The sequence below is a fragment of the Schistocerca piceifrons genome, chromosome 4 (assembly GCF_021461385.2).
Source record: "Schistocerca piceifrons isolate TAMUIC-IGC-003096 chromosome 4, iqSchPice1.1, whole genome shotgun sequence".
Taxonomy (NCBI): Eukaryota; Metazoa; Arthropoda; class Insecta; order Orthoptera; family Acrididae; genus Schistocerca; species Schistocerca piceifrons.
This window is the reverse complement of record NC_060141.1, coordinates 369,759,153-369,782,910: the sequence shown is the minus strand read 5'-3', so window position 1 is coordinate 369,782,910 and position 23,758 is coordinate 369,759,153. Positions and strand designations below refer to the sequence as shown.

The 23,758-nt window shown below is 46.0% G+C and overlaps 1 protein-coding gene and 1 non-coding gene across 2 annotated transcripts in view; one reads left to right on the top strand and one right to left on the bottom strand.

Moving 5' to 3' along the window:
• Positions 1-9,006: 9,006 nt before the first annotated feature.
• Positions 9,007-23,758, top strand: part of LOC124796270 — a 41,851-nt gene continuing 27,099 nt past the window's right edge. Inside the window, exons 1-2 of the mRNA XM_047260383.1 lie at positions 9,007-9,437; positions 21,233-21,460. Coding sequence (XP_047116339.1) covers positions 9,098-9,437; positions 21,233-21,460 — 568 coding nt within the window. The 5' untranslated portion in view covers positions 9,007-9,097. The remainder of the gene's footprint in view (positions 9,438-21,232; positions 21,461-23,758) is intronic.
• On the bottom strand, positions 13,756-13,839 carry Trnar-ucg. Its single transcript has one exon. It is a non-coding gene; the product is annotated as a tRNA-Arg (tRNA).

Here is a 23,758-nt window from a genome sequence, read left to right as displayed (position 1 = left end):
ATCACTGTCCTTGCTTTCCTCATCCTCGGCATGTCTTCCCATAGTATATCATTATAGGCCCAATGCCTTGCTGGCTCTGACCTGGCACCACTCAAGACCGGCTTTGCCCTGGCGTCCATTCTCATGCTCCAGCGCAAGTTAATCCCAGTCCGTTCCATTATCGCATTCCAGCTCAAGCCACACATTCCGCAACGTTCTTTAATCTCTCCAGGTTTTTATTCCAGTCCTTTACGCTTCTCAAGCACATCTTCTGGGTCACAACACTATTGCCGCCACAGGTCACTCCCCGTCCGCCGAGCACCGACCGTGTTCATCTGCAAGCGACAAATCGTCACTCACCATTCTCCTGGATGACTGGCCATCCTTCCTCATCAGGAGGGACCTGGATTATATATTTTGGTCCCGTGTTGTCTGGCTCGATGACAGCCGTTCCAACATAATTTCTGTTTCAGATGTAGATTTTTTTGGCTTCGCACAGGTGCGGCCCCTGTGCAGTAGCGCCGCATTCATCAGATTGCAGCTGCCAGTCGATACGCTGCAAGCGTTTGCAACTCCCACCCTCTTGGCGATTGATAACCAGGGCCTGAAGACGTCGGCCTCTATGGCCACCATCGACTATGCCAAGTCCCAATGCCGTCACATTGATCGCCCATTTTTCCTGGTGGAGGAGAGGGAGGGGGGGGGGGGGGAAGGAAAAAAAAGGTTCAAATGGCTCTGAACACTATGGGACTTAACTTCTGAGGTCACCAGTCCCCTAGAACTTAGAACTACTTAAACCTAACTAACCTGAGGACATCTCGCACATCCATGCCCGAGGCAGGATTCGAACCTGCGACCGTAGCGGTCGCGCGGTTGCAGATTGAAGCGCCTAGCACCGCTCGGCCACTCCCGCCGGCGGAGGTGGAAGAACGCATTGCCAACTCAGCCAGGCTGAAAGCAGCCAAAATGGTTACTCGTCTTTCCGCTGGGGAAGGGTACTGTGTTGTCATAGGAAACTATGGTAAGCGCCACTGCAATCATCAGCGCCTGTGACGCCAACAAGCGGCGTTTCCATCATTAGTAGGCGGCGTGACAATCACGGCGCTACTTGCATCTGCCAGGCCATGTGCCCGCAAATGGACCATGAAGTGTTCCTCAGCTGCTACAGTACTTATGCCGACACACAGCATCAGTCACACAATTCAGCCCCAGCCACCGAACCTGTCGGACTCAGAAGCTGAACGAAACCGCAGTCCAGCCACCGATCCAGGACCACTTCGCCTGCAACGTCTTGTAGAGCAGCCAACCGGTATACTACGAGCCTTCGCCCCACCAATCGTTGGCCTCTGAGAACTCTGTCTCTGAGAACCCCGTCTTCATCAGCACTGTCCTCCTGAAATGCCAGTCGATCAATCCCGAGCCCTCGCCTCACAGATGGTGACCTCTGAGGACTCCGACCTTCAGACTTAGTATCAAACTATCGTAGAGTTTATAAGTGTTAATTCTGGACAACAACCCAGCTTGTGGCTCTCCGCACATAGATATTAGACATTAGTCAATGCTTGTGATTCATCGCAGACTCCTAAGTAAGAAGTGTCATCGATTAACAAAACTATAAAAAAGTACAAAAATCAGACAATAATAGAGCGTACTACATTCAGAAGTTCTTTTTGTGTTTTTCACTTATTCAACGTCAGCTCATTTGGATATTGCACTGTACTCATTTATGCTACTCCAAGTAATGTGTGTAATGTGGCCTGTCTACTTGTGAGCATGTACACCGTGCCCCACTCACAACCAGTTAGGGGCACACTGACAACATCTTCGCTGCATATTTCGAACTAATGAACAACGAAATAAGCAAATGGCTATATTTCGTTCATCGTAACTTCAACTGTAATCTAAACAAATACCCGCTCTGCACGCTCAGCGGTTGATTGGGCGCCTGACACCTACACCAGATGTGAATCCATCGGAAATAGACCCTCCATATGCGTCACTTATTTTGTTGTTACTCCAGTGTGAATGATACAATGAGACCTGTAAATCATTGAAAATCTTTACTATTATTGCCAATCACCGTGTTACATCTGACCATTTTGTGAAAAGTGCTGTGCGGTCTAAGATGTTTACGTGGGAATTAGTTAGCTGGTATAGGAATCAGCTCCTCATAAATGCACCAGGATGACATTTTCGCTTAGCAACTGTATTTCTCGAATTCTGTTATGGAAGGAGTTAAGAGACTGTAGTTTCAGTATTTCGTTGTACGGTGAAATCTCGACAATATAGTTTAACATTACACATGCCTCACGTTGACTAAATATCCTGTGTTTCCGATAGGTTTTTCTGATGTTCGTTCTCTCTTATAGCTTATTTTCCGTCTGACACCCTGTCAAAAGTATTACGGAGTTTTTCAGTGTGTATTATTTGATTGTGCTTAAAAATTGTAATAAATGGAATCTGAGGTTATACTGCTTGCTGCTGTTCATCGATTTTATGAATCGCATATACAGGATATTTGACAGTCCGTTTGCAACCTGCACCACGCAAGTAGAACACTTAGTGGCCCGCCATCACAGTTGTTTTTATCTTAAATATCTTTCTGACCAATGCCCTTTTGGCATATTTGTTATTTTATAAATGACATGTAAGTACTGCCAGTCTTTCACGATAATTCCGTACTTATAATTTGTGTCATACGTTTTTAGTCACAGTTCTGTGACCATGTTATAGACCATTCTTTAGTTTAAATTCTGAGGAAGACACTCCTAGCAGTGTTGAAACACGGTTAATTCGTTAAAAATTAGTGACCGAGGGCTGTTTTCTTTTAGTTTTAACTATTCACGGTCTCTGAACGTGCAGCCATGTACAAAAAAAAATTGAAATGTAGTGTAGTCTCGTTCGTCTTTCCCATAACTTTATCCATGTGATCGTCCGAGTACAAGTTGTTCGTAATTGTAATACCAAGCTGAATTGACAGCCTTTGGATTTGTGTGATTTATCGTGTAACTGAAATTTAACGGATTACTTTAGTACTCAGTAGGATGGCCTCACACTTTCATTATTTATGATCAATTGCCACTTTTCACACCATACAGTTACTACGTTGAGTCCATTTTGAATTGATTTTGTTCTCATTTTGACTTTACTGGACGGTAAATGACAGCATCATCTGCAAAAAGTCTGATACAGCTCCTCAGATTGCTACCTAAATCATTTATACAGACTAGGAACAGCAGAGAGCCTATAACACTTCCTTGGGGAACGCAAGACGTCAGTTCCGTTTTACTCAATGACTTTCCGTCAGTTTCTACGAACTGTGACCTATCTGACAGGTAATCAAAAATCCGGTTACGTAATGAAGACAATTCTCCAGAGGCATGCAATTTAAATAGAAGTCACTTGTGAGGAACAGTATCAAAAGTATTGCGAAAATCTAGAAATGTGGAATCAGTTTGTGATCCCCTGTCGAAGTCATCTTTGACCGTGAGTAATAATGCAATTAAAAAGTTATAAGTTGGACAGTAAATAATATAAAGGGAGCAAACGTTGAAGAACTTGAACACAAAACTCTGAAAACAGTGCATTTATAATAACTTAAATTAAGAATCCGAATAAAATAAAATTAGTATGCGACAAGAGTACTGAAGAAGGGCTTGAAGTGGTAATACGTACGGGAAGTGACACAGAAACAGAGCTGGCCTGTGTCGCCGAGCGGTTCTAGGCGCTTCAGTCTGGAACCGCCCGACCGCTACGGTCACAGGTTCGAATCCTGCCTCGGGCATGGATGTGTGTGATGTCCTTAGGTTAGTGAGGTTTAAGTAGTTCTAAGTTCTAGGGGACTCATAACCTCAGATGTTAAGTCCCATAGTGCTCGGAGCCATTTGAACCATTTGAACAGAAACAGAGTAAATAATTGCCAATTGTAACAACTTAATATATGGAGTACATAGCGAATCACAATGAAATAAATAAACACAGGATATGGAGGGATGGAAAGGAATATAAAGCATGGGAAGTATTGAAAAACTTTGATGACTAAGCGAAGATTGGAAAAAAGGAAATATTGAGCTGGGATGTTCATTTAATATTAAATCAGGACTGTAGCAAGATGTTTTGTTAATTTCCAGGGCTTGTAAGAGGTTGAGATTTTGGCCTTTGTTTACCAAACGGAGACGTTGGGATTGTAGCTGGTAGCTGTGGTTCTCATTCTGTACATGTTCAGCAAATTTAGAATCATAATTCTTCAACCTCCAACTGCGTTCACATTCAACCAATGTACTTGCTACGTCTCAACCTGACTGACCAACATAAAACTTATCACAATAAGGACAAGTAATTCCTTTTATTACAAATTCACTTTAAGACAAAGAAAAGCGAGGCACCACGAAGGAATTATTAGAATGAGATGGGAATCGATAGATGTGTTGTACATGTACACACAGACAAACGATTACACTTTAAGAAAAATTCGATGATTTATTCAACAGAAAGATCTTCACAAAATGAGCAACTCAGTAACGCTTTAGTCCACCTCCGCCTCTTATGCAAGCAGTTATTCGGCTTAGCATTGATTGATAGAGGTGTTGGATGTCCTCCTGAGGGATATGCTACCAGATTCTGTACAGTTAGCGCGTTAGACCGTCAACAACTCGAGCTGGTTGGAGGGCCTTGTTCATAATACACTACTGGCCACTCAAATTGCTACACCAAGAAGAAATGCAGATGATAAACGGGTATTCATTGGACAAATATAGTATACTGGAACTGACATGTGATTACATTTTCACGCAATTTGGGTACATAGATCCTGAGAAATCAGTACCCAGAACAACCACCTCTGGCCGTAATAACGGCCTTGATACGCCTGGGCATTGAGTCAAACAGAGCTTGGATGGCGTGTACAGGTACAGCTGCCCATGCAGCTACAACACGATACCACAGTTCATCGAGAGTAGTGACTGGCGTATTGTGACGAGGCAATTGCTCGGCCACCGTTGATCAGATGTTTTCAGTTGGTGAGAGATCTGGGGAATGTGCTGGCCAGGGCAGCAGTCGAACATTTTCTGTATCCAGAAAGGCCCCTACAGGACCTGCAACATGCGGTCGTGCATTATCCTGCTGAAATGTCGGGTTTCGTAGGGATCGAATGAAGGGTAGAGCCACGGGTCGTAAAACATCTGTAATGTAACGTCCACCGTTCAAGTGCCGTCAATCCGAAAAAGAGGTGAGACGTGTTACCAATGGCACCCCATTCCATCACGCCGAGTGATACGCCAGTATGGCGATGACGAATATACACTTCCAATGTGCGTTCACCGCGATGTCGCCAAACACGGATGCGACCATCATGATGCTGTAAACAGAACCTGGATTTATCCAAAAAAAACGACATTTTGCCATTCGTGCACCCAGGTTCGTCGTTGAGTACACCATCGCAGGCGCTCGTGTCTTTGATGCAGCGTCAAGGGTAACAGCAGCAATGGTCTCCGAGCTGATAGTCCCTGCTGCTGCAAACGTCGTCAGACTGTTCGTGAAGATGGATGTTGTCTTGCAAATGTCCCCATCTGTTGACTCAGGGATGGAGACGTGGCTGCACGATCCGTTACAGCCATGCGGATAAGATGGCTGTCATCTCGACTGCTGGTGATACGAGGCCGTTGGGATCCAGCACGGCGTTCCGTATTACCCTCCTGAACCCACCGATTCCATATTCTGCTAACAGTCATTGAATCTCGACCAACGCGAGCAGCAATGTCGCGATACCATAAACCGAAAACGCGATAGGCTACAATCCGACCTTTATCAAAGTCGGAAACGTGATCGTACGCATTTCTCCTCCTTACACGAGGCATCACAACAACGTTTCTCCAGGCAACGCCGGCCAGCTGCTGTTTGTGTATGAGAAATCGGTTGGAAACGTTCCTCATGTCAGCACGTTGTAGGTGTCGCCACCAGCGCCACCCTCGTGTGAATGCTCTGAAAAGCTAATCATTTGCATATCACAGCATCTTCTTCCTGTCAGTGAAATTTCGTGTCTGTAGCACGTCATCTCCGTGGTGTAGCAATTTTAATGGGCAGTAGTGTATTTCAAACGTTCTCAGTTGGGTTCAAAATGGCTCTAAGCACTATGGGACTTAACATCTGAGGTCATCAGTCCCCTACACTTAGAACTACTTAAACCTAACTAACCTAATGACATCACACACATCAGTGCCTGAGGCAGGATTCGAACCTGCGACCTTAGCAGCAGCACGGTTTCGGACTGAAGCGCCTAAAAGCGCTCGGCCGGCGTTCTCAGTTGGGAAGAGATTCGGCGACCTTCTCGGACCTGCAGCTTCGGCAAGCACGAAGACAAGCAGAATGGCTTGCCATGGAAGGCAACAAAACTGGGCATGAAATACCATCGACGTACCGCTGTGCCGTAAGGGTACCGCGGATGACACCCAAAGAGCTCCTACTATGAGATGAGACCATCACTCCAGGTTGTAGGGCCGTACGGCGACCGTCAGTCAGGTTGGTATCGCACCACTGTCTAGGGTGTCCCCAGCCACGTCTTCGGCCTGGAATCTCATTGACTTGAGTAGAATTGTCTTCAATGATGAATCCCGCTTCGATCTGAGCCCCAATGACCAGCGAAGACGCGTCTGAGACACCCCGGTCAGCGGTGGGGCCCGCCATACAGCCCTACAACCAGGAGAGATTGTCTGAAGTGCCATTTTATGTCGTCGCAGGACCCGTTTGGTTGTCATACTCGGCACCATAATGGCACAGCGGTACGTCGACGACATTTTGCTCTTGTTTTGTTGCCCTTCATGGCAAGCCATCCTGCGCTTACATTTCAGCAAGATAACGCCCGTCCACACACGGCAAGAATTTCTACTTGACAAGCCCTATCTTGGCCAGGTCTCACCCCACTGAGAACGTTTGATACGTTATGAACAAGGCCCTCCAACTAGCTCGAGATGTTGACGGTCTAAAGCGCCAAATGGACAGAATTTGGCACAATATCCCTCTGGAGGGTATCCAACAACTCTGTCAATCAATGCCAAGTCGAATTACTACTTGCGTAAGGGCCAACGGTGTTCCAAAGCGTTACTGAGCTGCTCGTTTTTCGAAGCTCTTTCAGTTGAAAAAATGATCCAATTTTTCTGAAAATGTAATGATTTGTTTGTCTTTGCATGTACGTCACATCTATCCCATTCGGCTAATTCCTTCGCCGTGCGTAGTTCTTTTTGTCTTAGTGTGTATAATCCATTTATTTTTATTTCTTTCCATCCTTTTAGCAGAACGTCTCTGGGACGACGGCCGTTTACTATCGTGACAAAACGTAAAAACACCTACAGCCGTCTTTATGGTTTTATTTTATTTTGTCGCTACGAATTTCGACGCGTCATTGCGTCATCTTCAGGCTGTTTTGATGCGGTACAGGTTGATGCGATCCCCATGCATAACCCATCAGTTGCCAGCACTCCAACCATCAACTGTCAACTACACAGTTGATGGTAGGAGCGCTGACACATTATCTGCGAATCCAGTAATGCTGGCAACTGATGGGTTATACATGGGGATCGGATCAACCTGTACCGCATCAAAATAGCCTGAAGATGACGCAATGAAGCGTCGAAACTGGTAGCGACAAAAAAAAATATCATAAGGGTGGCTGTAGAGGTTTTTATTTTTTGTCACGAATTTATTTTTGTGTCTTCATGCTAACGTTTAAAGACTGTCTGTGTCGTTTTTGTAATTTCCCTCTTGGTGGAAAGAAGCACTCCGTCGTCAGACCACGAGTGGCCTACCGGGACCATCCGACCGCCGTGTCATCCTCAGTGGAGAATGCGGATAGGAGCGGCGTGGGGACAGCACACCACTCTCCCAGTCGTTATGATGGTATTCTTGACCGAAGCCGCTACTATTCGGTCGAGTAGCTCCTCAATTGGCACCACGAGACTGAGTGCACCACGAAAAATGGCAACAGTCCATGGTGGCCTTGATGGTCACCCATCCAAGTGCCGGCCAAGCCCGACAGCGCTTAACTTCGGTGATCTCACGGGAACCGGTGTATCCACTGCGGCGAAGCCGTTGTCTTGGTGGAAAGAAGAAATAGATAAATTCATATCGCACTTAATGGCTGACACTCGTCAGCTGCTTTTCGACACTGCCATTTTCGTACCGTTACAGAGAACACGAAGCTTCTGCGTTAACAAACTGGCAAGTTCGGCAGTTGCGTGAATTGCAAGAAACTGTTGTCTCTAACTTGCGGAACCTACTGTATTTCTGGAGGTTGGCGATACTTGAGTAATTCGAGTTGCTAGGGATAGTTCCATGTCACAGAACCTGCAGGAGTGACTTCTAGAAGCGACTTGTGGAAGTTTACTTGCTAGTGGACACGCGTATTTACGAAGAAAAGAGTATAGCAATGCACTCGGACCCGTGAGCTGTCGGGGAATGAACCAGACGAGCGTAAATTCTCCGCCTTCAAATGGTGCAAATGGTTCTGAGCACTATGGGACTTAACATCTGAGGTCATCAGTCCCCTAGACTTAGAACTGCTTAAACATAACTAACCTAAGGACATCACACACACCCATGCCCGAGGCAGGATTCGAACCTGCGACCGTAGCAGCAGCGCGGTTCCGGACTGAAGCGCCTAGAACCGCTAGGCCAAAACGGCCGGCTTCTCCGCCTTCGTTCGTGAATGCGGCTATAGTGACTATAGACGCTAATCGTTAGATGGCAGTGACGTTTGCTCTGAAATCGTGCCTCTTTTTTTTTTAAAGAAAAAAATGATAGATCGAAATTATCTCGTGACAACAGCTGAGTTCCTTCACTGGGGCTCGTCCTCGCTCGCAGGGGAAGGCCGGGAACAGAGAGAGAGGAGCGGAGACAGACAGAGAGAGATGGGGAGAGGGGAGTGTCGGAGCGCAGCTGCATACGGGCGGTTGGTGGGAAGGGAGGAAGCGGCGCAGGCACGCGCCGGAGACGTGACCGCCGCAGCGGCAGCGGTGGCAGCTGGGAGAGAGCGAAGCGGTGGGAGGCGTCTGGCGCTATATAGGCAGCGCGCGGCCCGGCGCCCGGCTAGTCGCTCACTGCTGCCGCTGTTGCTACTGCTGATAGCATGGCCGCCTGCTACGTGCATCTGCTGCTGGTTCTGCTGGTGGGCGCGCCTCTGGCGCCCGCCCAGACAGACTCAGAGCCGGGACCGGAGGCGCCGCTGGACGTCGTCCTCTCGTCAACGCTGCGCGCCGGTGACGCCTCGCTGCCCGAGTACGTCGTCGTGCCGGAAGACGCCGCCTCGCAGCCGTCGCCGGCGCCGTCGGACCTGGCCGTGGAGGACGGGGACGCGGCGGCGCCGCCGCAGCTGCGCAAGCCGTCCGCCGACAAGGCGTGGAGCCTCGCCGAGCGCCGCGAGCAGCTCATGGCCGACCTCGACGACGGAGAGCCCATCTACCCTAGAGGTGAGCTGCAGCAATAGCGCTGTAAGGTTTAAACGGGGATGCAGTCTCTCTCTTGATGAAATTTTCTCGGGTTTTCTGTTAGCCGAGTAGCGTTGTCTCGACGTTTCGACGAGTTTCCTACCCGTCATCTTCAGGCAAGTAAACTCGTCGAAACGTCGCGGCCAGCCGTTGGTGGCCGAGCGGTTCTAGGCGCTTCGGTCTGGAACCGCGCGACCGCTACGGTCGCAGGTTCGAATCCTGCCTCTGGCATGGATGTTTGTGATGTCCTTAGGTTAGTTAGGTTTAAGTAGTTCTAAGTTCTAGGGGACTGCTGACCTCAGCAGTTAAGTCCCATAGTGCTCAGAGCCATTTGAACCATTTTTGAATTGCGCTGTCTCAAAACATATACACAGTTTCTAGCTGTAATAATTGATTAAAAAGAGTACAAACCCGCCTCGATTGCGATTCGCAATCGAGGCGGGTTTGTAGTTTTTTAATATATCAACCAACGATTGCTGACGCGCTGCGATGTAATAATTGACTTAGTGTGATAAACCTTTAACGTAAGATGATAGTTCTTAGTGAGTAGATTATGACTATTTTAAATGACTACAGCAGTTAAGTCTCCTAGTGCTCAGAGCCATTTAAACCATTTTTTTTAATGTTTAACTTTTACCAGTAACTGTATAAAATACTGAAAACCAAATTTTTCTTGCCGTTAGAGTGGCACCCTGCAACTGGCAGCATAACTCAGTTCACAGGTTTAGTAATATAGATGTACTGAACTCAGAGTGTATTATTTTGTAAGTATGAAAATTATAGCGTGACTTTGCGAGGCTTTACGGAGTCTATTCTGGAGAATTTAGTTTCTCCGTGTTTTCTCTTTGTCACTTTAACTGAATGTTAGAATGGGTCCTTCTGTAAGATCGTGGCTAATCTCTTTTCTTGTCGTAGCGTATCTGACTTTTAGAGTTCTGTCTTTAATCACCTAAATGTCATGAAAACGATAAACATTATCTTCGCCTGAAGTAATTTTGGGAAATTGCTGAAAACGCCTACAAGAGTGCAGTGTCTTTAAACCTACGCCACTTTGATCAGTACACGCGGTTATATGAATTTAATCAACAATCTTTCACGGTTGCTTGTTGAGTGGTGCTATTTGACAAATTTAGCAGAAATACTTGTCCTTCTGACACGAGAAATTTTCCAGATATCTCTCCGCGACAGATACGTCAACTTCTCAGTTCTCCACGTGCGATTCACTAAACGTGTCTCGGAATTCGGCAGACGGATACTTGTCTGTTGTGGACGTCCGACACCCAGCTGTTGAAGCCGGACGGGAGCAACCTGGCCTGCAATCCGCCGGGGAACTGTCGGCAGACTGTTTGAATCAACGCAGATGCGTGTATATGTGTAGAGGCACTTGCAACAGTGCACGTCAACACCACCAACTGTTTCTCTGCATCGCAACATCTCATAACTGGCTACTTCTTCATTCATTCCAAAAGATTCTTGCATGGTGATGTAATTTTCACACAGATTATTGGTTGTCTTTGACACAATAAAAAGTATCGTTTGCGACTCTGCCGGCTGCACAATGATTAGCAAATCATAGATGCAGTCAAGAACCTAGAGCTAAGACGTGGGAGTTAAATCTGATCTCACACTATTATATGGTAAACTCAATTCACTCATCCATTTTTTATTATTTTTTTTTAGTTAGCAGCCTTTCTCCTGCTTAGATGCTATGTACTACAACCAACATTCTCTGAAAACCCTTGAAAAATATATAAGCTTTGTCTTACCCTACAGTCTTTGCCTTCTAGTGCTTCTGCTTCTCCTTGAGCTGAGATAACTGTTCCTTGGTCTAATGAGATGACCCACCAGTTTCTGCCAGTTTTTAGCAAGGGTTTCCCACATACTTCTTCCATAGCACGTTCTTTTTCTACAGACCTTATACAACTACAATTATACTATACAAATCACTGTGAAGTGTGTGGCGCAGGACATCTTCTGTTGCGCCAGTTATTAGAGCATCTTCCCGTTCCATTTACGCATGGAGCTCGGGAAGAATGAGTGCTTAACCGCCTCTGTGTGCGCTGAAACTAACCTAATATTGTCATCGCGACCCCTACGGGAGCGATACATTCCTCTCTTGATAAGAGCGAAAGAAACTCAACCAGCACGTTTCAATCACTAACGGTAACAATCGTCATTTGAACGAATAAATAGATTCAATGAATGATGTTGACCGGCTCCTACTGTTCTCAACGAACCTTTCTTGTTTGCTATTCATCTGTATTTCGGCTCGTTTGAGTGGCTGTCTCACGTCTTCCGATTCTGTGCTCATATCCTCCAGCCATGCACACATATTACATGCAACGTGCTCTGCATTCGACTCTTCGTCTGTACCAGCCTCTACTTCTTCCAGTGCCCAGTTAACACTGTCTGGAAATTTATGCTCGATCGCTGAATTACAGTACACCGTCGACCTGGACGGGGATGAAAATCTTTGCGTTCAGTTCTCGTGTAATCGAGGGGAGATCTTTGCTGAAACATTTACATTAATTTACCACAGTCGGAAGCTGGAGGGAAGAAAAAAGAAAATCTCTTCCCTTCCACTGCCATACTTGTTCGGGCGTCCGCATATAGAAGCATTAGAAATCTTGAACGGTTGAGCTATTATTGTAAATGACCAATAAAAGGTGTGAATCTAAAGCAAATACCTATGAAGTGCCTCGTACTCATAAAAATTTCCGTGGTCTTTTCTTTTCGTCTTTTCTCCCTAATAGCGCTATTTTATGGTCTATCTACCCAGTAAATACTTAGTATGCTTCTCTAACACTTCGTCCAATACTGCATTGCGCAGCAGAATTACAGGAGCGCTTTTTCGAAACCCCATAATTCTCACCCAGTGTGACGCTTTAGTTTGAAAATTGGCTCTAAGGTGTGTACAGCTTTCCTCCGTAATGGTGCAAATGCGTGGGGCCCTGCAACGTCACCCTCGGCCTCGACAACACTTCGTACACCAAGATGTCGACAAATGCGCAGAAAAAAGGCTGTAGCTCAGGAGTACTTGCGACGCGTAAGGTGGGTTAATGATGTCACTTTGGCACCAAACTTCACCAAAATTCTTCCAAACGATAGGAAGGTCGTCTTACCCACATTTCACCCCCTCTTGTAAGGCCTCTGCAATGGAAGTCAGAACCGATACACCCCAACGTTGAAATCACTCCATTTTCTTATGTGTTGCCAGGGAAAACATTCCAGACACACCGTAGCTGAGAACCGGCTCAAACCCGCCTTAGGGGGTGGCATAATGGGCGTCAATGAAACCATCCCTTTCCCTTGGCCGCTGATACCCACACATTTCGCCATCGAAAACGACAGTTCGCAGAGCGATGAGTAACATGAAGACGTTCTGCACAACCTTGGACACTGGTAACATCCCCGGGCTTTTTAGACCTTCTCTAAGGAGACTGTTGGGCTGCATCCCCATCGAACACGATCGTTTGGTGCGCAGCATGACGAAATGTTTGCTCTAATGTACTGGCTGTAACCATGAGGGACCGTTAAAAACCATTCGACGAAATTTGAAGGTGATCCGAAGTAGCCAAGGGTGCTTATGCTAAGGATGCTCCAAATGGGTCAGATCACGTTTAATGCGGATGCAGCGCCAAAGTGCATTCGGGAGGACGATGGTTCAAACACGCGTCCGGCCGTTCACATTTAGGTTTCCCGTTTTCTCTAAATCGCTTCAGATAAATGCCAGGATGGTTCTTTTGAAAGGGCTTGGCCGATTTCCTTCCCCCTCCTCCCCTAATCCGAGATTGCTCCGTCTCTAATGACCTTGCTGTCGACGGGACATTAAAGACTAATCTCCTCCTCCTGCTCCAGCGCCACAGCGTCCTCAGAGAAGCGTTGAAACGTCCGAGGGTGTCAGCAGTGTCAAACGTTGTGAATAATCACAACAAAAAGCTCCTGAGAAAACTTTCACATACAAAGAGCCATTGCAATGGAAAAGAAGGTACTCAGCGACCAAATCCATATAAGCACTAACTCTCTGATCATGCTAGCCACCAAAACAATAACAAACCGAAATGTAACCAGGATAAATAAATAAGGAATATCCTTCTACCTTTCTCTCTCTCTCTCTCTCTCTCTCTCTCTCTCTCTCTCTCTCCTCCCCTCACACACGCGCACACATAAACACACACGCATACACACACAAATGGTTCAAATGGCTCTGAGCACTATGGGACTTAACTTCTGAGGTCATCAATCCCCTAGAACTCAGAACTACTTAAACCTAACTACCTAAGGACATCACACACGTCCATGCCCGAGGCAGGATTCGAACCTGCGACCGTAGCGGACACGCGGTTCGAAACTGAAGCGCCTAGAACCGCTCGGCCACTCAGGCCGGCCATACATACACATATAGAAAAATACACACACACCCTAATATAAAAAAATTCACCCTCTCAGGAAAGAATTACACAATTACACACAGGAAATACACAAAGACACAACAAAAGAAAAATATCAAACCAAAACACAACACAAACAAAACACAGACAAACACACAACAGTTGGCAACACTGCACACCGAAAACACACATATGTTGACCACAAAAATGGAAATTGCAAGTGATATATGCGTTGTGACAAATCTGAGTGAAAGAACGCCAGAAATCGGCAGCTGGAGAGTAGAAACTAACGAATACATGTCCAGGAGGACACACATAACAGAGCTGGAAATAGTAACACCGAACAATAAGAGCACATTACGACCTTTGTGCCACAAAAGTTGATTTTAACCTAAAAACAAGAGAAAGACACAACAAAATGTAATACAGCAGCATATTATATCTACCACATAATACGTTAATTGTATCTATAAAAGGAAACATGTATTACAGGCCGCTGACGATGCTTCCCAAATAAAAGAAGCGTAACGCGTATGGCAACCAAACAAACTGTCTTCAGTTAGTTGCATAGACGGTACATACCTCCACGAAGTTGTCAAGAACGTCTTCCTGTTACCCATCGCACTGCGAACTGTCGTTTTCGGCCGCGAAATGTGAGGGAACAAAGCCCCAGGTAAAGGGATGGTTTAATTGACCTCCTTTATACCACACCCTGAGGCCTTTTCGTGCTGATTCTGAGCAGCAGTGTGTCTGGAATGTTTTTCTCGGCCACCAATGAGAGAGCCGCGTTGACTTCAACACTGGGCTTATCGGTTCCGACCTCCATCGCAGAGGTGCCAAAAGAAGGGGAGGGAGGGGGGAAGGAGAAATGAGTGACAGGGGATGTGACGACTTTCCCATCGTGTGACAAGTCCACAGTGGCACTGGACAGAATTGCGGCGAAATTTGGTGCCAATGTGACATCAATAACCCGCCTTACACGTCACATGGTCTACTCAGCTGCTGTTTGAAGTTCCGGCGATCCCGAGGTGCCGTCGCGGAGCGTTGTGCTTTTGTATCATTACAGAGGAACGTGTGCACACCTTTGAGTCAAATTTCAGACTTAAGCGTCCCTATGTGTGGGAACTGCAAAGTTTCGAAAACGTGATCCTTCAGTTCTGTTTCACAGCGTAGATGGAAGCTACTGTATACTTTAAAAGCTGCGTGTATTTGACATCTGCGTCTGACGTTATCGCCGCAGTGAAACGCCTAGCTTACGGTCTGCTCCTCGCCCGTGTGTTTATACCGCGTGAATCACGCGAGTGCCAGTTCCTTTGTTGTCCTAGAATACCGGCCGTCCCCGCCTAACCGTGGAAGACTTGAGGAAACGGAGGCTCCAGCCGCATATAGCGGCCGCCGCCTGCTGCACCGCCCTTGGGCTATATATAGCACCCTCCCGGCCTCATCTGCTGTTTGCAAAGCGTGCGTTCCTCCTCTTTGTTCCGATCTGTCTATAGTGGACGCCACTTAAAGTACAGCGTCACAGACATAACAGCCAAAATAAACAGATTTTCTATGTGTTTAACTACTCGAATATGAGCGCTGATCAAAAAAGAATGTGACTGATTTTTTTCCCGCAGATGTTCATTACTCAGTTTCAATGTTCTCGATTTTTTTAGAGTACTCACCTCCCACGTGACTGCACTTTTTATAGGGTTCTTACCAATCTTCGAACACATGATGCAAGCCATTCTTTGTCAGGTCCTCATTTTTCTCGAGCACTGCTTCGGAGTTCTCAGATCAAAGGTCCCAAAGCTTTGCTTTTAGTGATGGGCATAAGAAAAAATCGCAAGGTGCAAGACTGGAGCTATGAGTCGCATATGGAACACAGGTATGTTCAACTGAACCAGAAACAGAATGACTTTATATAGAACGTGATGCCACGCATTGTCATGATGAAGTAGCCACCCATTCGGGAAAAGTTTTGGTCGTTTCCCTGCAACTTGTTTCCTCAGTTTAGCCAATACTGAGGTGCAATCTGCTGCATCAGTAGTGAGAAACTATCTGCATGCTGGTAAATCATTGCATGACAGTCAAAAAATGTGATCACCATCACTTTCCCTGCAGATGGAAAAACTTTCGCCTTTTTTATGTTGGAGAACCTGGCGATTTCCACACTGTGCTGGCTCGTTTTCCTTCAGGATGATAATGATGCAGCCATGACTCATCACCGGTGATAATCGATTCCAGAAACACATCCCCTCATCGACAAAGAGACGCAGTACCTCACGGCTTATCTACATTCGCAAAGCCTTTTGTCGAGTCAACAGACGTGGCACCCAACCGGGCACTAACATGAGTCATAAGGTGATGATCACGCATAATAGTAAAGACGCTGCCATATGAAATTCTCAACACTTCGGTGAGGTTACGTACACCAGGTGTGTTGATGTTGAATTCAGTCACAGCATAAGTAAAAAACCAGGCCCACCCTGCTTAACACATACAAGTAGGCCGTCTTTGAAGTCCTTGGACCACCTAAACACTGATGCCTCAGATAGTGCATCTTCACCGTCAGGTTGCTGCAGCTTCTTGTAAGTTCCAGTGGCTGTATGGTTTAAACGAACACAATTTTATTGCGCCGCACTGGTCCTCTCACGTCATTTCCATTGTTTGGTATGCGTAATGCAAAGAGCAGAGCATTACTACCAACTCACCCATACGAGAGTGCTGCCGCCTATGGTCATTATACACAAAACCCGCTCTTTTTAAATATTCATGGGACAGAGTGAAAACTATCACGCAAGTCTCAGTCTCAGTCTCTGTCGGTCAGCCCGCGTACAAGAGCAAAATTGGTGGTTACAGGTTCTGTATATAATAACTACGACACAGTCTACATCAACATCCAGCCTCTAATGATCACACAACGGAAGGACGTAAGACTGATTCTTCCTATCGAGCAATGAGAACAGTGGTAAGAGATTGGAACTCGTATTATGGAAGACGACGATTCAAAACCCGGTCTGGCCATCCGGCTGGATTTTCTGTGGTCTCCCGAAAACGCCTAAGGTAAATGCCGGTAGATTCCTTTGAAATGGACAAGGCTGATTGATTACCTTCTCAACTTGATGTTGTCATCAATAACACTTACATCTAAATCTTCCTCTCTTGTTTTTACTCTTACTTCCCTACATCGGTTCCAAATGGGGACACAAATTTTATAACCCCGCCTTATGCTTGCGTTTCTGCATTTATTTCGTTCAGAACACAGCTTTAACACTGTAGAGATGGATAGTCTGTAAAAATTGACATAATTTTGCCACTAGTTGTAAACAGTTCTTCTTTATCCTTGTGATGTAGATTTTGGTGATGATTTGGACAAATTACTCACGTAACCGACACAATCAGCTCTGAGGATTGTTGTTGCTGAACCGAAACCGGTCTTTTTGAAGAATTAAAGAGATCAAGACGGACAATCAAATAACTGTCTAATGGATTTTTGGTCAAATTAAAACAAATCAAGCCTACTATGAACTTATTCAGTGGAAGTCCTTTTCCGCCAAAGATAACATATGCTGATAAGCAGTAGTCTACTCATAAAACACACTGCCGGGTGTGTTATGAACGATTTTCAGCATCCATAGCATCGACCTTTCTCTTCGGTCCGTTAACAGTTGTAATGTAGGGGGAAATAACTGTACCTGTTTTCTTCTTTTACCTCTTTATTGCGAGTTTCCATTAGTGGTTCAAATGGCTCTGAGCACTATGCGACTTAACTTCTGAGGTCATCAGTCGCCTAGAACTTAGAACTAATTAAACCTAACTAACCTAAGGAGAGCACACGCATCCATGCCCGAGGCAGGATTCGAACCTGCGACCGTAGCGGTCGCTCGGTTCCAGACTGTAGCGCCTAGTAGCGCACGGCCACTCCGGCCGGCTTTCCATTAGTGTTAATTTCTGAATTTTGTTAGTACGTTATGGCAGGGAAGAATGGCGCTATTAAGAAAGGAAAGAATAACCGACAGATGTGTCTCTAAAACATCAATCTGTCTCTAGAAAGATCTAAATGATTCCTGTACCAGTCTCCATACAGCCTTGCCTCGCGGATGTCGGAGATCAGGAAGAACACAAGTCCACTTGATGTTTTTGATGGAAGGTAAATGTTCGACTATTGGTTCAGGTAGACTGACTTAAGCATCTACTCAGCAACCCCTGAGCTGATCACAGGAAGTTTCGAGATTTTTGCTCTTTTCTGAAGGCCATTCAACTTTCCCCACCTGTTACGCCCGACCGGCCGGAGTGGCCGTGCGGTTCTAGGCGCTACAGTCTGGAACCGCGCGACCGCTACGGTCGTAGGTTCGAATCCTGCCTCGGGCATGGATGTGTGTGATGTCCTTAGGTTAGTTAGGTTTAATTACTTCTAAGTTCTAGGCGACTGATGACCTCAGAAGTTAAGTCGCATAGTGCTCAGAGCCATTTGAACCATTTTTTTCTTTTTGTTACACCCGAAACTTTATTTTATCTTCAATACAGCTCAGATCACCTGTTTCTCTTCGTACATCCCCATTCCAGTCGTACAAGGAACTCTACGCTTCTATATACACAGCGAATTATATTGTTCTTAAATGGGACGTTGCACTGTCATTAACGCGATTTAAGTGCACTTCGAAAAAGAACGCCACGTCTCAACGTTGGATAATGTTTGCATTTAAGCCTTAAGCGAAATTAATCGGGAGAGCTTATAAATATTATGCCCAAGGGATCTGTCCACATCCCGATAGGAGATTAATGCCTGCCAATGGAGGAGAAGTTCCACTTTGCCGCCCGTCTTGGTTCTCACATTTCTACAGACCGTCCATAATTTTATTCAGGTTCACCGTTTGTTCCAGACAAGTATGAAGCCAGTACACTTTCCTTTAGAAAGGTAGCCTCTTCCCACATAACAATTTTCTCCATTAATTATTCGTCGCTCACACACTCCTACGCACACAAGCTAACACGCTCCTAACAAATTGTCGACACAAAATGGATGATCTACACACGTATTTCTTAGTCATTGCTGGCAGTTCTTGTTTCTTCAGAACAGCCCATATTTACTCTCGACAGAGATATCCAATTTTATAAGCTTTTGTTGCCATAATGGACATTCTGGTCCACAACATTCTTTATCGTTTTCTTTTTCCCTTCTGTAAGTACGAAATCATCAGAATGAATTCCGATATTGATTATTTTTCCGTTCTGATTCTTCAATTAATTCCCATTTGGAAAGTTCAATTAACGTCAAGTTTCATTTAGCTGTTTCTTTCGTAATAAAGAAGGAATTATTTTCGATTGATATCATTCGCGTTATTTCACCAGTGCAATTATACCTTGCACAACAGTCTCTCAGATGTACCCGACCCCGAATAAGGAAATTCGGGACAGAGCAGAGTCCCACAAGAGGACATTTCGTTATCAAGGAAGAAGTCGCGCTGTAATTCACAGTAAAGCGCCCTATAGGCACTACATTGAAGCAGCATATGGGCCAGCTACTCGGTGCTTATCATTTGCGCGTCTTCTTAGGGGCGTAACACGAGTGGTTCTTCCTTTACCTTCCGTACGTCTCGTATATCCTGTGTTACCTCAGTCACTCGACTTGTGGTCTGCCGGCTGAATAACTCTGCTGGCAGAATATGCTCAGGGTGAAACACTGTTGGAAACATTGAATGCTTTGGTTATTGTCGGCGGGGATAGGTCTCCTGATACAACCTTGCTGCCCGCCGCCCGCTGCCATTTGCCATTCCGTAAGTAAACACTATATTGGCAAGCTCTCGATTCGAATACGGAACCACTGCGTACAACGCTGTATAACATCCGCTACAAGGTGAATCAGCAAGAGAAGTGAATCGGACACAACATTACCAATTACTACAGCAGGAGAGGACGCTAGGGCATGACGTATGAGGAACAGTGCCACACTCTAAGAGGATACCATGCATAGTGTAAATGTGACTGCATGGTACAGCGCATATTATACCGCAGTCTCTGTAACGACGTGTGGTTGAATAAATGGTCTCTAGCATGGAAACCGTACATTTCCGGACACAAGTTCTTTAAATCTTTTTTGTTCCGTATTCTCTCATCGATCAGTCCCTAGAGTTTTTAAACGGTGGAGAAAATCACCCTGTGGACACGTATGAGGGCTATTCGGAAAGTAATGAACGGTAGGTCTCGAAATGGAAACCACAGTGAAAATCAAAACTGTTTTATTTGCAACGGTTAGCTACAACTTCCAGCTACTTATCTCCATAGTAACCGATCCGAATTAGACGTTTGTCGTAGCGTTGTACCAACGTACCAATGCCCTCGCTATAGAAGGCAGCAGCCAGTGCTTTCCACCAAATCTGTAAGCTGGTCTACAGCTCGTTGTCTGTGCCAAAATGTTGTCTTCATAGCCAGCGGTTCATGTCAGCAGAGATGAAACTCAGAGGGAGAAAATTATGGGCTGTATTGTGGATAATCAAACATTTCCAATTGAAAACGATGCAGGAGCATCTTCATTGCCCCTGCCGAAAGCGGCTGAGAATTGTTTTGAAGAAGAAACTGCTTGACAGTTATGTAATGTTGGCTGCATACCTTCAGGTGAAATTTCTCACCAGGCCCTCGTACTTGGCGGAGACACTATTGTTGTGTCTTTATGCGCTCCCTGTGTCCTCAGAACTAAAAAGAACGACATAATGCGATCGACGGGCATACCAGAGACACTGCCCAATACACTTGTGCAGAACTTCATCGGATTTTCACTGTGGTTTCCATTTCGCGACCGATCGTTCCTTACTTTCCGATTAACCGTCGTTTGTTGTTAGCAATATTAGCCTATTCCCAAGAGTTAGCAGCTTTCACTCAGTTAATACTAGGCAGAAATCAAATCTGCATGTAGAATGCACTTCCTTGACCATTGTGCAGAAAGGAGTGCAGTATTCTGCTGCATCCATTTTCAATAAGCTACCACAAGAACTCAAAAATCTTAGCAGTAGCCAAAACTCTTTTAAGTCTAAACTGAAGAGTTTCCTCATGGCTCACTCCTTCTATTCTGTCGAGGAGCTCCTGGAAGAGCTGAAAAATTAAGCAAATTCCAGTGTTACATTGTTGATTTTCTTCATTTAAACTTACGACTTGTCACCTGAATATGATTTTTATATTTTTTATCTGTTTCTAATATCGTGTTATAATTTCATGTATTGACTCGTTCCATGACCATGGAGACTTCTCCTTAATTTGGTCCCATGGAACAATAAATAAATAAATAAACATAGTTTGTACGGAACCGCCCAGTGCGCGAGTCCTTCTCGCACTTGCCCAGTTTTTCCTAGACGTTTGAGAGTGCTATCGTGTGGTCTGTGACGAGACGGCTGTGTGTGTTGGCAGTGGCGACCCCGCGGCTGGTGGCTCACGCGCGCGTGGCCGGCCCGGGCACGAGCCTTCGCGCCGACTCCGCGGAGCGCTGCCTGCAGCTGTGCCGGCTGCGGCCGCACTCGTGCGACGCCGCCAACTACCACGCGGCCACGCACAAGTGCCGCCTGCTGGCGCGCTGCGCGCCCACCAAGGTCGCCTACGAGCACCATGACTACCACCACTTCGCCGCCAGGCCGCACGGTGAGTCTCCTATACTCTCTGTGTTCACACACCCAGGCTTCAAGTTTGACTCACACTTTTTATTGACCTGCGTTTATGAATGTATTTATCCACTAGCCTTTAACTCACAGCACTACTCAGTGCTACCCTCATCACTTTGTACAGACACTTCACTTTGTCGCCCATTTTTATTGACCACCGCAAATAAGCTTCCGTGGGGGGAAAAAATACACTACTGCACATTAAAATTGCTACACCGCGAAAATGACGTGCCACAGACGTGAAATTTAACCGACAGGAAGAAGATGCTGTGATATGCAAATGATTAGCTTTTCAGAGCATTCACACAAGGTTGGCGCCGGTGGCGACACCTACAACGTCCTAACACGAGGAAAGTTTCCAACCGATTTCTCATACACAAACAGCAGTTGACCGGGGTTGCCTGGTGAAACGTTTTTGTGATGCCTCGTGTAAGGAGGAGAAATGCGTACCATCACGTTTCCGACTTTGATAAAGGTCGGATTGTAGCCTATCGCGATTGCGGTTTATCGTATCGCGACATTGCTGCTCGCGTCGGTCGAGATCCAATGACTGTTAGCAGAATATCGAATCGGTGGGTTCAGGAGGGTAATACGGAACGCCGTGCCGGATCCCAACGGCCTCGTATCACTAGCAGTCGAGATGACACGCATCTTATCCGCATGGCTGTAACGGATCGTGCAGCCACGTCTCGATCCCTGAGTCAACAGATGGAGACGTTTGCAAGACGACAACCATCTGCACGAACAGTTCGACGACGTTTGCAGCAGCAGGGACTATCAGCTCGGAGACCATGGCTGCAGTTACCCTTGACGCTGCATCACAGACAGGAGCGCCGGCGATGGTGTACTCATCGACGAACCTGGGTGCACGAATGGCAGAACGTCATTTTTTCGGATGAATCCAGGTTCTGTTTACAGCATCATGATGGTCGCACCCGTGTTTGGCGACATCGCGGTGGATGCACATTGGAAGCGTGTATTCGTCATCACCATTCTGGCGTATCACCCGGCGTGATGGTATGGCTTCCCATTGGTTACACGTCTCGGCCACCTCTTGTTCGCACTGACGGCACTTTGAACAGTGGACGTTACGTTTCAGATGTGTTACGACCCGCGGCTCTGCCCTTCATTCGATCCCTGAGAAACCCTACATTTCAACTGGATAATGCACGACCGCATGTTACAGGTCGTATACGGGCCTTTCTGTATACAGAAAATGTTCGACTGCTACCCTGGTCAGCACATTCTCCAGATCTCTCACCAATTGAAAACGTCTGGTCAATGGTGGCCGAGCAGCTGGCTCGTCACAATTCGCCAGTCACTACTCTTGATGAACTGTGGTATCCTGTTGAAACTGCATGGGTAGCTGTACCTGTACACGCCATCCAAGCTCTGTTTGACTCAATGCCCAGGCGTGTCAAGGCCGTTATTACGGCCAGAGGTGGTTGTTCTGGGTACTGATTTATCAGGATCTATGCACCCAAATTGCGTGAAATTGTAATCACATGTCAGTTATAGTATAATACATTAGTCCAATGAATAGCCGTTTATCATCTGCACTTCTTCTTGGTGAAGCAATTTTAATGGCCAATAGTGAAATACAAGAGACTGCAAGTCAGAATTCCAGTTTCTGATAAGATTTGCGTACATTATGACTAGCAACAAAGTCCAAAGCTAAACATTCCATTGTTGCTGAATGACTTCTGTTCTTTGGGGCACCGCGCGGATTGGCCGCGCGGCTAGAGGCGACACGTCACGGATTGCGCAGCCCCTCCCGCCGGAGGTTCGAGTCCTCCCCTCGGGAATGGGTGTGTGTGTTGTTCTTAACATAAGTTAGGTTGAGATTATTTAAGTAGTGCGTAAGTCTAGGGGCCGATGACCTGAGCAGTTTCGTTCCTTAGAAATTCACACACATCCTTTGGGGCCCACTGTGCAAACTATGTCTTTCAATGACATGATTGTGACGAATATCAGCCAGCGACACTGCTCTGTAAATGGTTTTTATTTTTTATAAATCGTTGACGATTAACTAGTGCTTCGTGACCACAACTTAGCTAGGAAACATCTCATACAAAATTAACAACTTACTCAACAAAACCGACATCGCCTTTGGATATCAAAACATACACAGCCTCAAACACAAAATTCACAGAAGCACCTGGAAAGTTTCCAACACAACAACCCTCGCATTTACAAAATTTCATGTAACACATGCCACAAATTCTACATAGGACAAACGGGTAGGAACTTCAAAATTAGATATAATCAGCACACCAGA